The sequence below is a fragment of the Galeopterus variegatus genome, unplaced genomic scaffold, assembly GCF_000696425.1.
Source record: "Galeopterus variegatus unplaced genomic scaffold, G_variegatus-3.0.2 Scaffold1829, whole genome shotgun sequence".
Classification (NCBI taxonomy): Eukaryota; Metazoa; Chordata; class Mammalia; order Dermoptera; family Cynocephalidae; genus Galeopterus; species Galeopterus variegatus.
Window position 1 is genome coordinate 185,945 of NW_007727940.1, and position 15,150 is coordinate 201,094.

At 48.0% G+C, this 15,150-nt stretch overlaps 1 protein-coding gene across 1 annotated transcript in view; it reads right to left on the reverse strand.

The window, feature by feature from the left end:
- Nucleotides 1-15,150, reverse strand: part of LOC103595738 (protein sidekick-1-like) — a gene marked incomplete at its 5' end in the record, with an annotated part of 238,324 nt that overhangs the window by 78,832 nt on the left and 144,342 nt on the right. Inside the window, 3 exons of the mRNA XM_008579197.1 lie at nucleotides 5,842-5,979; nucleotides 7,822-8,008; nucleotides 10,307-10,426. Coding sequence (XP_008577419.1) covers nucleotides 5,842-5,979; nucleotides 7,822-8,008; nucleotides 10,307-10,426 — 445 coding nt within the window. The remainder of the gene's footprint in view (nucleotides 1-5,841; nucleotides 5,980-7,821; nucleotides 8,009-10,306; nucleotides 10,427-15,150) is intronic.

Below are 15,150 nucleotides of genomic sequence, written 5' to 3' on the forward strand. Positions count from 1 at the left end.
ACACTGAGGGTTGCGATCCGTTGCCGGACACGAAAAAAGACAAAAAAAAAAAAAAAGTTCATGAGCAAATGAAATTAAAAGACAACATGAATCCTTCCACAAACTTTGTAGAAGACCCCTTGTACAGTACTACAAGCACTCTGGAGGAGAAGAGGAGCTGGTGGCCACCCGGGAGAGGCTGATACAGGTATGAAGACTAGAGAGAGCAGGGGCTGGATGAGCTGCCAGGGGCTGCTGGACAATTTGACCTCCACGAGGTGCAGGAAACCATTCCCCCCCCCCCCAAACATTGCCTTCTGTTCAACCACCCCTTCCCTTGACCACAGCTCCATCCCATAATGTTCTGGTCCTTTTCAGTTATGTCGCAGCATCATCTTCTATTCAATTGAAAGTTCACCTCCTCCCTTGCCAACCCCAGCAGGTCAAAATGCTCAGAAATGCCTAAGGGCAGAGAGGGCCACAAGGAGAAGGGCCTCCTGTTCCACATTTCTGCCAAGAGCTGATTCTCTCTGAAAGGCACAGAGTTAGCTAGCAGGAAGGGAGAATGCAAAGGACCAGGAATTTGGAATTAGTCCTAAGTCTGTTACTCCTTGTGCAATGCCAGGAAAGGCACCTGATCTCTGTATAGTCCTCAGTTTCCTCATCCGCATTAATCTGATTCTGTTGCTTATATCAGAATTCATGAAACTGGGTCATTCTAAAGAAATGAAATTTATTTCTTACAGTCTTGGAGGCTGGGGAGTCCATCATCCAGGGGATGGGTCTGGTGATGGCCTCCTTTTTGATGGTGACTCCCTAAAGCAATGCAGGGTGTGACATGGTGAGAGAAATGGGCTGAACAAGAGTGAGAGAACTAACCTCACTCACTCTCCTCATAAAGCCATCAGAACCACACCCGTTAAACCATCAATGCATTACTCCATGAATGGACCAATCCATTCACAAGGGCAATCCTGGAGATCCAATCACCTCTCAAAGGCCTCACCTTTTGAATACCGTAAGTACAGATTTCCCACCCTCTTAACACTGGCACAATGGGGGTTGAGTTTCCAATACATAAATTTTGGGGGACACATTTAACCAACAGTACCATCTGTTCTGAGGTTGACAATAAGGGAGATGAGCTGGAGAGCCAGGCGACAGAGAAGAATCCTTGTCTCTGATTACTGTGTAAGAACACATTAAACAACTGGTGCTCTGTGACGTACATAGAGTCCTCACTGCTGTACCTCTTATGTACTGCTGTGTATCAAACTCCCCAAAACCTAGGGCTTTAAAACATCCACCACTCAACTGAGCTCATGATCCTGCCAGGCAGTCCTTTGGCTGGTGCTGGCTTGGCTGACCTGGGCTGAGCTTAGGCTTGTGCCTGTGATGTGTCACTCAGTGAGTCTCCACTGGGAGTGGCTAGTCCCAGGTGGCCTCCCTCATCTGCCTGGCAGTTGGCTGGCTGTCACCCACAGGCCAGCTCAGGTGTGTCACCTGATGGCAGGGTTCCAAGAGCACAGGAGGACAGGGTGCATCCCATGTGCAAATGCTTTTACTCTCCGCTTGCCTCATGATTGCTATTGATCCACTGGAATGGCACATGCAGAGAAGTGTGGGAGGGGGCTGTCAGCGGGCCTGGACACGGGGAGGCACCAGCAACTGGGGCCTTGCTGCCCTCCGCCCACTCCACCCACCAATCAGAATCGTCTGCAACAGCCTCTGCTCTTGACCGAGGCCAAGATATCCTTGTTACAAACTGGCCTCAGTTACTCTGACTGGCCATCCTCCACTGGTCTACATTTTTCTTTTTGATGGTGTGGCTAGCTGGACAGGATCAGGACAGAGTTCTGGCAGACAGCTTTAGTCTAGGCAGGCAATGGGGGTGCTCGGGGCAGCTCTGCAATGACGTTTCCTATCCCCAGCACCGGTGGCCAGCCTAAGCTTTTGATCAGCCACTTGATAGCTGTATAGGGATCAGGAAGTCTGGAATGTGCCCAAGACTGCAATGGGTACACTGTGGACTACAACACCTCCAATGCACATTGCAAGGGAGACCTAATAAAGCCATTTCTGTGGAGATTCCGGTCAATCTCTCAACCTGTGGAGGGAATGAGTAAGTCACAAAGCAAGAGTGCTCTTTCCTCCTCTGATTTCAGAGCATGCTGCGCTCACTGGGAAAATCCAGGTTAAAAGAACCAGCCCTTCTCAACAAACGAAAGAGACAATGCTGGTGACGGACGGTCTTATTGCTTGTGAAAAGAGGCGAAAATGGTTGCTACTGAAGTGATTCCACCTGTTGTCACTCGGGGGAGTGACAAGCCCCACACTTGGCTGTGCGGCAAGCGATTTGTCTGGAATATGAAATGCTTTAATGAGTCCTCCTCACACTCCATCTCTGAAGTTCACCTTCACATTTGCTTTCAGAAACACAAGTGCTCCACACATTTTCTCCCTACCACCTAGCAGTTTAGACCTTGGCTCTCAAGTCAGAACACCTGGATTCAAATCCCACCTCTGTTCATCATTCTCAAATGCAGGCCTTGTGCAAATGTCTGAAGGGCTCTAAGCCCAATTTCTTTGTCTTCAAAATGAGAATAAAAGCAGCAGCAGCAGCAGCTACAACATAGAGCTGTTAGAGGATCTAGAGATGATGAACGTTAAGTGCTCAGCACAGTGCCCGACTTGTAGTAAGTGCTCGGTAAACATTACCTATTGTTATTGTTACACCTGGTGGGACCGTGTCTATGGGGAGCATGCAGAAAGCCATGTGCGAGCAGAACACAATGAACATGACTGTCTAAAACGAAATCTTCCAAAGTGCTCTTTGACTTTCCCAATGATGCGAAAACTGCCATGAAAATGAACAAGAAACCACACCCTGGTAACACTGCAGAAAGCCATGTGCGAGCAGAACACAATGAACATGACTGTCTAAAACGAAATCTTCCAAAGTGCTCTTAGACTTTCCCAATGATGCGAAAACTGCCATGAAAATGAACAAGAAACCACACCCTGGTAACACAGGAAACTGGATCTGTAGGGTCATCTCCCTGGGAGACGGGTTATGCGAAGGTTTTGGAGAAACTCAGACACAATTCTAGGAGAGTGGAAGTGCAGAGAAAAGGAGATCGCAAGCACATCCAGTCCCTGTGTGGTATTTCTACCTGGGCAACGATCCACGGAATGGTCTTGCTTGGAGGCCAAGTACTTTTTTACAAGACCAGGAGCAGCTCAGGCGAGAGGCCCAGAGGGGCATGCCGTGGAGTTTCTAGAGAGATTCTGCAAACCCAGGAACACAGAAGGACTGGGTAGCAGAATAAGCCACTTATTTCAGGAGGAAGGGGAAAACTCAAGCCGTCTTCGACTAGGAAGGACTCCTAGCTCAATCGGAACAATGATTTTTTGGCAGTCATTTCTCATTTGAATAGCTCTAGTTAGTCAATATCTTTGAAAGGGCACTTGTAACATGGACTCATGGTACCCATGTGCGTGTGTGTGTTCATGTGCATGCACGTTTGTGTGTGTGCATGCGTCAGAGAAAGAGAGGGAATACTCGTGAGCAAAATGGAAGGTCTCAGGAAATTCTCTACCATTTCTCCCTGCTGATGAGCAAGAACAACAGGCATGTCTCCTTCCGGGCATCTGCTGCTAGGATCTCAAAGGCGGCCGCCTCCATGCCACCGGGTTTCCAGACAGACGCTGGTTCTGAAAAGAATACAGCAGAGCCTGGGCCACACCCTCTGCCCTCGTGGTGGCCACACTAAATCAATGTTGTTCCTGTGTCATATCCACATATCACCTCTACTGTTATTTACCAAAGTTCATCGATTGTCTAAGACACATTCTGTTTATCCTCTCTCGCATTTTCAGGTCTCTGATTTGGAGTGCAGCTCAGAATTGATGATACAAAGGTACTGGACCTAGTTTATTGGCAGGATTTTTTTCTTTCTTAGCACTTCATAAAATAACAACGAATCTTATAGTCAATGGCATCTTGGATCCTGTGAAATAAGATCTAGTGTTTAAATTTTCTTCTTTAAATCAACTCCCTGTTTTATCTGAATGTGCTTATTTTAAAAGGAAACTTTTATCACTGCTTTAAATGGAGAGCCAATATATTTGATGTGTTGGTTATATTTTTTCCTCCCAGACTTCAAAAAATCTATAATTTTTACAGTCTGTCTGTGTATATGACCAGGGAGAACCTGCCCTAGACCACTGGGCAGAGACAGCTGGATGTGTTTCTGGGTACACAGTGAGGTGAAGACACAATGTCCACTGAGCCTCCAGTGGACATGAATTAAAATAATAGCAGAGATAGGTAACATTTTAACACAGCAGGTGCGTGAGTAATAGCCACGTGAACGTCAGAGCGATGCCCCTCAGTCCCCAGCTCCTTTTCCTCGCCTTCACAGCCAATGGTCCCACCTTCAAAATGCACCCCTAATCTGGCCACTTCTCACTTTCTCCATGTCACCCCCTTCTCCAAACTCCCTTGCAGGACACTGCAACAGCCCCCAAACGTTCTGCTTACTCCTGAGCTTCTGTGGAATCCCAGCAACCCATTCTCTCCAAAAGCTATCTGCATTTTGTTCGCTGTTTTCATCTATTATTCATCTTCCAGTCTTTGTCATTTCTTCTCTCAAGCTCCTTTATGTTTAAACATTTTCTCTGCTCTTCTCTGGAGGGTCTGTTTCTGATTGATCTGCGAAGTTCTGAGGTGATCAATAATTTTGTTTTCATCCAGTGGCATTTAGACTGTGATATTTAACCAGAGGGATCCTGGTCATGCCTTAGATTCTCCCACTCCAATTTCATTCTTGAGTAAAACCCACCATGGCCCTGCGTGCTCTGGCCCTGCTGTGTGTGCCCCGCACTCATTGAGCTCCGGCCACAGTAATGATACCCAGCCCCTGCCTACCACAGGGCCTTTGCACTTGCTAAGCCTTCTCTAGAAAGATCTTCCTTTGGATTTTTGCACGCCTGGGTCCTTCTTGTCATTTAGGTCTCTTCCCTATGCCCACACTCTCACGTTATCCCTACTCTCTTTTCTTCATAGCATTGGTCATTACCAGATTTTTGTTTCTTGGTTTAATTGTGTGTTGCCTCTCTCTCCATCAGAATATTAATTCACTGTATTCAGGAAAGCAAGACTGTTAATGAACAACTCAGTCAAGATTTTTGCTTTCCTGGATCCATACATTCCGGCATTGGTCATTACCAGATTTTTGTTTCTTGGTTTAATTGTGTGTTGCCTCTCTCTCCATCAGAATATTAATTCACTGTATTCAGAAAAGCAAGACTGTTAATGAACAACTCAGTCAAGATTTTTGCTTTCCTGGATCCATACATTCCAGCATCTACAACAGTATTTGGCACACAGTAGGGGCTTAATAAATATTTGTTGAGTAAATGAACAAATGGAGGGTAGCACAGAGCATCAGCTGAGAACACTGGGCTGTCAGCGCCTCTCCTAAGATGCTGATGGCATCCGAAGGGCCAACATTGCCAGCTGTGGTTCCAGGCAGAACTTAGGGTGGTTCCTGTTGTTGACCATGAGGACAAAATTCTCAGGAGAAACAAGAGAGAAACACCTTGAGTGTTAGAGAGGCTAGGTCAAGGGAAGCATGCAACACAGTCCCATGGAGAAAGTACTGCACTGGGCTCAGAACACAGGGCTTCTGGTCTCAGCTCAGCCTTTCCTTGGCCAGGACTCTTCTGGCAAGTCCCTTCACCTCCTGAGCTTCTGGAAGAATCCCTGCCTGAACCTGAGGTCAGGTGGGCCTCACGGTGTAGACTGTGAAGTGCTGTGCACTCTGAGGCCTGTCCTCCTTATGGCCCCTCCAGTCTTACCTTGGACAGGTGCCAAGGGCTCATACACCACTCGGTAGCCCTGCAGGATGCCGTTGGCTGTGGTCGGCTCACCCCAGGAGACGTTAAGTGTGGTAGACGTTATCTCTGAGAACGCCAAAAAGCTGGGGGCCCCTGGAGCTGGAAGAAGAGAACACAGAGTTACTGCTACTAAAGCTCCTTTAGAGTCATATACATACATGTCTGTGCCTCCGTCTAGAATAAAAAGTGTTACTGGATGTTGATTTCAACTCAGTAAAAGTCTAAATGACATAAAATGAAAAGATGATTTATTGATCACCTCCAAACTTCCTAGGATCAATCAGAAACACAGGCCCTCCCAAGAAGAGCAGAGAAAATGACAGCGTTTAAACACAGAGGAGCTTGAGAAGAAATGACAAAGGCATAAAAATGAATAATAGATGGAAACAGCAAATGAAATGCAGATAGCTCCATGTTCTAGTGACTGCAGGATTCCGGGGGCTCTCGTCCCGTTCTTTCGGGGAGAGATGGATGTTCTGTGATGGCTGAAGCCTCTCTCTACCCTCCTCTCCTCTCCCATGGGGGCCTGCAGATCTCAGAGGGCCCCCACCCTCTGCTCCTCCATTTGCAATTGCCCATGACACTCTGCCAGCTCAAAGTGTTCCCTCGTGGTCTGGAGAAAGAGAGGAGGCTGACTGAGCCATCTTGAACTAGTGGCAGATGCAGGAGGCCAGATGTGCAGCCAGAGGCGATGCTAAGCCTGCCCATGGCTCCCCCTCTGCCTGGGCCTATGTGAGGTGGGCATGTACTGGTGCTGCCCCTACCAGATGGCCTGGGTGGGGACTTAGTCTCTGCCTTGGTGCCCCTCGCTGCTCAGTTGGCACTCACTTTCCCCCCCTCTCTGCTCTCCCTCTAGCCTCTGGGCCCCTTCAGCCTCAGGACCTGCCAGGCCTGCAGTGCCCCAATGTGGCTCCAATCCCCAGCTCTCTGCCCCACAGGTCTGCCCAAATCCTCCCTGCTCAGATTCTAAAAGAGGCCCCCTTGGGTGCCAGATGCCAAAAGGAAGCAGCCCTTACAATGTGGGCATGGTCATCTCATGGGAGTGTGATGCTGCAGAGCCCACTCCGGGAGGCCAGTCATCCAGGCCAGAGTTAGCTGGCTGAGCCCACAGGATGACAGCTAGCCCTGAGCCCTGTGTCTCGTCCACAGGCTCGCAAATTTCACTTTCTCAGCCTTAGACTTCCTGGATCTTACAAAGGGCCTCTGAGAGCTGCCTAGGATACAAGGCTAAGCTGCCGTTTCTTTGGGATACCTGGGCAGCTTCATAACATCCTCCAGGCCAGTAAGAAACTAAGAGATGCAGTGGAAAAGTGGTCTGCTCAAAACACACCCTGTGTCCAGTGCGTGTAGATGAGGCCACAAGCAGCGTGGCCCCTGTCAGTGCAGCGCCCCTGGCACACACATGCATGCTCTTGGGACTGGTCTGTGGTGCATCTGAGAGAAGGCTGGCAAGCTGTTGCCAGGGGTGATCTGTGGGCTTGAATCCTGGGGGAATGCTTGGCCCCTATGCGCAAGGAGCTCCCCCCCCACCCCAGGTATGTGGACACATTAATGAGGTGGCCTTGGAGGAAGTGGAATGGACTCTGTCGGTTATGAACATGGCCGAGCTGCAGAAGGAAAGCCCTTCTTCCCATCTGCTATCTTCAAGGGCTCCAGAGAAAAACATGAGCTGCTCCAACATTTATTTGGTACCATGATGTACCAGGGGAGGCCAGGCACTGGGGCAACCAAATGAATCAAACCCAGTCCTGCTCTCTAGAAACTCCCAGCTCCACAATATGATGCGTGTTATGGGGCAGGCAGAGCAAAGAGCTGTGGAAACTGAGAGAAAGGGCAGTTAATTCTGCTTGGGCAGCCCGGGAACCACTGGGGGAGGTGACATGGGCTCTCAAAGCATGTGTCCAACTGAGCTTGCAAAAAGGAGATGCGTAGTTGTCCTACCAGCCTGATGGGTGCACCCCTGCCTGGGGTCACTTTTGGGTCCGTCTCCAGCAGCATTGAAGGCAGATATGCTGACCAGGTACTTGGTGTGGCTGGTCAGGTTCTTCAGCTTTACCATGGGCTCGGGGAGGAATAGGACCTTCATTTTCTCTGTTTCGTTCTGGCTGTCTGCCTCCCAGTAGTATATCTGTTCAAAAGAGCAAGAAGTTGGGTGTGGGCCATGGAGAATCTTCCAGAAAGGGTGGCCACTGAGTGTAAGGTCAGACCATGCAGGTGGGCCTGAGTCCCAAGTCAAGCCATGCCCCAGATGGGCAGGTGGAGAGGCACCTTCCTCCAAGGAATTGGAGTAACTGAGGCTAATGTGGGGTGCAGGAGGGTCCTTGGCTGCTAATATTTTTCTGGGAGCCAATGATTAACATTTTCTATTGTTCATCTACAGTTTGAGCATTGCCTAATTAAACAAAACACTGTTCCAGATAGGGGTCTGAGGATGGAAGGGATACTTTCCTTCCACTACTAGTGAAGAGCCTTTTCTCTTACAGAGCTAGCTCTATTGGTGCCTTTATTTATGGCCTCTGCCCCTTCCCCCAGTCTTCTGGAGAGAAGGGAGACCACCCAGTGTCTACCCCTGCTCTGACCTGAGGATAGAACAAGCCACCAAACTCCTACCTTGTGTTCCCACATTTTGTTCAAAGCCAACATCTAAGTTTTCAACCAATGTGGTAAAATAGAAATTAAAACCACCAAAAAGTAACAGGGAAGAGCCACGCTGGGCTCAGAACTGTCAGGAATGCCTCCTATCCCTCCTGAGGATCACTTCCTCTCGTCTAGCTTTTATGTGTTTGTAGATGAACTGAATGCCCAAGTACATAGGTTTGAAGAGGCTGCCAAATTGCTTCCCTAGGCAGCTGGCTGAGAAACACTGCTCCAGCCGGTGCCAGCCAGGCTGCCCAAAGACACCACCAATCAGAAGATCCACCTTGGCTCTGTGGGCCTAAACATGAGCCAGGTCATTTGAACAGCTTGCCCACATGCAAGAGCAGCACAGGGGCCACAAGCAGGCAGCTGGAGAGCCCTGGGGCCAGCATCCCCCCTCGCCCATGCCAACGTCTCATGCTGGAGCAGGCCCTAACAGGTGTGCATTGCCTATTTCCACCTGTGAGATGCAGCCAAGCTTCTGCTCACTGAACTGAACAAATTAGATGATCCGCTTACACAGGGCTTGCTAACTTGAGATCAATATCCAAGCTCAATGTCTTCATCATTAAGAAAATTAGAAAACAGGCTGAACTGAACAAATTAGATGTTCCGCTTACACAGGCCTTGCTAACTTGAGATCAATATCCAAGCTCAATGTCTTCATCATTAAGAAAATTAGAAAACATATTTTGGACATTCATAAATAGCACCTTCCTTCCAAGCTCACAGGACTTTCCATTACCTCATTCATCACTGTAACAGCCCTGCCATGGAGGAAGGTATTAATTTTCATAAAACACCTACAAAGATCATTTTTAAATGGACATTTAATTGGTCCAATAGTCATCAGGGCAGGCTAGCTCATAGAATCTGATGACTGATCAACCTGGACTCCAGCAGACCAGACAAGAAAATTAATTCTGGAGAAAGATGGGGGCATTTTCATAGAGCAGAACCGAGATATTTTCTTCAGGGCAGTTTTAGCTGATCTCAAGGGCTCCCAAGCTCTCTAAGCAGGTAGAAATGGGATGCAGCAGGGAGCTTCCTGCCCCCGGAGAAACCAATTCTGGAAATTATTCCTCACCCGACACTGTAACTGGTACGGCCTGCTGCCTTTCTTTCACTGCATCTCTAGAGCATTTAGCTAATGTGAACTCATAACATTTTAGTGTGGTGGTTCTCAAAGTGGGGTTCCCAGGAATCACACTACCCAGGAAATTCATTAGAAGTGTAAATTCTGGGCCCTGCCCCTGACTTATTAAATCAAGGGACTTGCTCAATGTCCAATAGTGACCCAAGGGCAGTAGTGCTTGGATGGAAAACCTGTTCTCTTCAGGACACCCCATTTTCTTTTACTATTAGCAAATGGACTGGAGGTTCCAGAGTGGGCAGAGGAGGAAGGAGTGTTTCTAGCCAGGCCATGGTGACTGGAGAAGGGAAAGGACCCTGAGCATGTTTGGAAGAGCAGAGGCCCCCCAGCCTGGGTTGCTTTGTGGTGGACACAAACCAGTCACACAGTGAGCCCAGCCCCTCCCCCTCCCCCCCAGCAGCTTTTATCACAGGCTGAAAAGCAAGGTCCAGACGCTCAGGGCCCCCTAGCACTTGGGGCTGAGTGTCCACTGTGTGTCTGTCAATGAGAAAACTGGCAGGTCAAAGTTAGCCGAGGGCAGCAGGCCTGGAGTGGGGCCAGGATTCCAGCCCAAGCCCTCAGGCCCTCTGGGGGTTTAGGCAGCTCAGGCATGCAGTGAACTGGAAGAAAGCACCAAATCATGCGAGAGAGCCTTGCCTTGTAGCCCTGAATGTTCCCGTTCTGGCTCTCGGGGGGCGGTGGGTCCCATGTGACTTCCAGCTGGCTGGCCGTGAGTGGGGTCACCTGGACGTTCTGCGGGTACAGTTTGAGCATTGCCTAATTAAACAAAACACTGTTCCAGATAGGGGTCTGAGGATGGAAGGGATACTTTCCTTCCACTACTAGTGAAGAGCCTTTTCTCTTACAGAGCTAGCTCTATTGGTGCCTTTATTTATGGCCTCTGCCCCTTCCCCCAGTCTTCTGGAGAGAAGGGAGACCACCCAGTGTCTACCCCTGCTCTGACCTGAGGATAGAACAAGCCACCAAACTCCTACCTTGTGTTCCCACATTTTGTTCAAAGCCAACATCTAAGTTTTCAACCAATGTGGTAAAATAGAAATTAAAACCACCAAAAAGTAACAGGGAAGAGCCACGCTGGGCTCAGAACTGTCAGGAATGCCTCCTATCCCTCCTGAGGATCACTTCCTCTCGTCTAGCTTTTATGTGTTTGTAGATGAACTGAATGCCCAAGTACATAGGTTTGAAGAGGCTGCCAAATTGCTTCCCTAGGCAGCTGGCTGAGAAACACTGCTCCAGCCGGTGCCAGCCAGGCTGCCCAAAGACACCACCAATCAGAAGATCCACCTTGGCTCTGTGGGCCTAAACATGAGCCAGGTCATTTGAACAGCTTGCCCACATGCAAGAGCAGCACAGGGGCCACAAGCAGGCAGCTGGAGAGCCCTGGGGCCAGCATCCCCCCTCGCCCATGCCAACGTCTCATGCTGGAGCAGGCCCTAACAGGTGTGCATTGCCTATTTCCACCTGTGAGATGCAGCCAAGCTTCTGCTGGCTGAACTGAACAAATTAGATGTTCCGCTTACACAGGCCTTGCTAACTTGAGATCAATATCCAAGCTCAATGTCTTCATCATTAAGAAAATTAGAAAACATATTTTGGACATTCATAAATAGCACCTTCCTTCCAAGCTCACAGGACTTTCCATTACCTCATTCATCACTGTAACAGCCCTGCCATGGAGGAAGGTATTAATTTTCATAAAACACCTACAAAGATCATTTTTAAATGGACATTTAATTGGTCCAATAGTCATCAGGGCAGGCTAGCTCATAGAATCTGATGACTGATCAACCTGGACTCCAGCAGACCAGACAAGAAAATTAATTCTGGAGAAAGATGGGGGCATTTTCATAGAGCAGAACCGAGATATTTTCTTCAGGGCAGTTTTAGCTGATCTCAAGGGCTCCCAAGCTCTCTAAGCAGGTAGAAATGGGATGCAGCAGGGAGCTTCCTGCCCCCGGAGAAACCAATTCTGGAAATTATTATTCTAATTCCTCATAAAGCGTGTGTGGTTTGGGAGCTGGCAGAGCAGCTGATGAGCCATTATCTTTTTGTTCTTTCACCTGAACATTTGTGGTAAGAAGAACACAAGTATCAGCTTGGAGGGTTTTTAAAAATGTATAAAATTATTTTTAAGAAGCATTTAGGCCAGCAGTGATCTCTGGCATTTGCTGATATATAGGCGGCCCACAAACAGCATTTAAAGGTGGAATGAAAAGATTAGGGTGCAAAGCCGAGACTTTCTCTGGGTGTCTCCAGCTAAGGCTGACAACGCCGTCATAGAACTGCATGACTCACAGTCCTTGGCGTGATCACTCTGCACCCTTGCCAGGGAGCTGCCACAGCCTTGGAGAGAAGTCTTGTCAAGGCTGCAATAGAGAAACTTTACACACTTCTAGAGGCACCCTGTACCTTACAGCTGTAGTGCAATTCCAGAGATTTTTGGAATTTTCTGGGATTCAGGCTGTTGCTTAGGGAAGCCCTGTAAGGTTGGGTGCTGAGGACTGAGCTGGGCTGTGTTGGGGCTCTCCCTTGCCTTGCTGCCTCGGCCAAGAAGGGGTGGGCTGGACACTGGCAGGCAAGCCCCCCAGAGCAGTAAGGACAGTGCTCTGTCCTCCTCCCTCAACCCCCTGCTGAGGGGGAGGAGGGTGCTGTCCCCGACGTGGCCATCAAGCTTCTGGTGGGTTAGCAAGCAGCCATTGGAACACAGCCGCTATTCCTGACTCGGTCTTAGTTTGCTGGTGAGTGGAGAGTGCTGGCTTATTGCCCCCAACTCCATGTCCCACCAGACCCAGGGTGAGCCTGGGCTATACATCAGGGCCCTACCCTGCAGCCTTGGGCTGCAGGCCCTCTCACCTCAGGGCTTGAAAATCTCTGCTACAAGGTGAGGTAGCTCGACAGGGTGCCAGTGTGTTCAAACCATGAAAAGAAAAAGAAAAAACTTCTGTATGGTATTTGGAAAAGGAGTAGAGGCTTAAGAGAGCAAGGGAAAGTTTTCAGAGCCATAGGAATTATTATTCTGTTCTCTGCCATGAGAATGATGTCCATTCATCTAGTCATTTGCTCACTCACTCGAATCATCATTCACTGTCCTCTGGTGGCAGGGCTGTCCCTCTGACCTGTGAACGGTGATGTGGCCATATGACTTACAGTTGCCCCTCCTGAGGGAGAACCTCAAGGCTCACTGTGGCCAATGATATGGGAGCAGAAGAAACATGGGCCACTTCCCAGCAGAAGCTTCTGGAGGGTTATGTGGCCTGTTGCTTCTCTTTTCTCCCACAACCTCAACGTTGGCCGGTCCCACATGGGGGCTGATCCCTCAGTCTGAGTCTTGGAAAGAAGACAACAGGAAGCAGAAGAGACGTAGCCAACCCTTGAAGGGCAGGTAGCATGAGAGATGAACGCGCCAGTGGTATTGTAAGCCACTGGGATTTGGGGGTTATTTGTTACCACAGCCTAACTGTGCTAAAATCTTTCTAAATATTAATCAGGCCCTAGGCTTAGGGCTGAGGTGGATGGACACGAAGATGTGAAAGACAAATTTAAACAAGGGAGATAAACCACACTAATCATAATATAAGCTAGAGTGTGAGGAGAGGTTCAAAGGGGCAAGAGAGATCATTTCCGGGTATTTCCTGGAAAACAGAACATCTGGCTGGCCTTTAAATGATGGGAGGATTTATACAAATGGCCAACAGTCATATGAAAAAATGCTCAACATCACTCAGCATCCGGGAAATGCAAATCAAAACTACACTGAGATACCATCTCACCCCAGTTAGGATGGCCAAAATCCAAAAGACGCTGAAAGATAAATGCTGGCGTGGTTGCGGAGAAAAAGGAACTCTCATACATTGTTGGTGGGAATGCAAAATGGTGCAACCCCTATGGAAAATGGTTTGGAGGTTCCTCAAACAGCTGAACATAGATCTACCATACGATCCAGCTATCCCACTACTGGGAACATATCCAAAGGAATGGAAATCATCAAGTCGAAGGTATACCTGTTTCCCAATGTTCATTGCAGCACTCTTCACAATAGCCAAGAGCAGGAATCAGCCCAAATGTCCATCATCAGATGAGTGGATACGGAAAATGTGGTATATCTACACAATGGAATACTACTCAGCTATAAAAACAAATGAAATACTGCCATTTGCAACAACATGGATGGACCTTGAAAGAATAATACTGAGTGAAACAAGTCAGGCAGAGAAAAAGAAATACCACATGTTCTCACTTATTGGTGGGAGCTAAAAAAAAAAACAAAAAACAAAAAAAAGGTGGGGGGTTTGGGAGAGGAAGATATAACAACCACAATTATTATTTCTAGTATGTAACCAAAATATTTACTTAAGATTGAGAGTGGTAAATGGATATCCCAGAGTCTAATTACCAGCAAGAAGGAAAGGAGTCACCCAATCAGACCACAACTTTATAAATTATACAGGCCAGTTAGCTGTTAAAATGAAAGGTAAAGACGCTGAACGATAAATGCTGGCGTGGTTGCGGAGAAAAAGGAACTCTCTTACATTGTTGGTGGGAATGCATAATGGTGCAACCCCTATGGAAAATGGTTTGGAGGTTCCTCAAACAGCTGAAGATAGATGTACCATATGACCCAGCTATCCCACTGCTGGGAATATATCCAAAGGAATGGAAATCATCAAGTCGAAGGTATACTTGTTTCCCAATGTTCATTGCAGCACTCTTCACAATAGCCAGGAGCTGGAATCAGCCCAAATGTCCATCATTGGATGAGTGGATACGGAAAATGTGGTATATATACACAATGGAATATTACTCAGCTATAAAAACGAATGAAATACTGCCATTTGCAACAACATGGATGGACCTTGAGAGAATAATATTGAGTGAAACGAGTCAGGCAGAGAAAAAGAAATTCCACATGTTCTCACTCATTGGTGGGAGCTAAAAAATAAACAAGTTAATTCACCCACATACACACGCAAAAAAAACTGGGGAGGGGGGAGAAGATATAACAACTATACTTTTTTGTATTTGTTACAACAAGCAAACGGAAAGGACATTCTTGCGGGGGAGGGGAGAGAGGGAGGTGGGAGGGAGGTGTCGGTGATGGGCCATAATAATCATATACATTGTATATTGACAAAATAAAGATTTAACGAAAAAAATAAATAAATGATGGGAGGATTTAACATGTGACAATGGGCCAGGGTAGCGAGGGTGGGACTGGAAGAAGCAAGAGCAGAGAGGAGAGAAAGCAGGGTGACTACTGAGCTCACATGAGACAGACGGTCAGCCTGTTGCTAGTGCCACCCAAGGCCACACCAGGCATCCTGCTACTGCTAAATCAGTCTAGGTCATGCTGGGCACCTGCAAATGCTAGAAACACCCTGTGCCACACCAGACATCTGCTGTTGCTAGAGCCATTTTATACCACGATAGACCATACTAGGTTTCTACTCTTGGTTTTTGTAACCCAGTGATTTATTATTTGG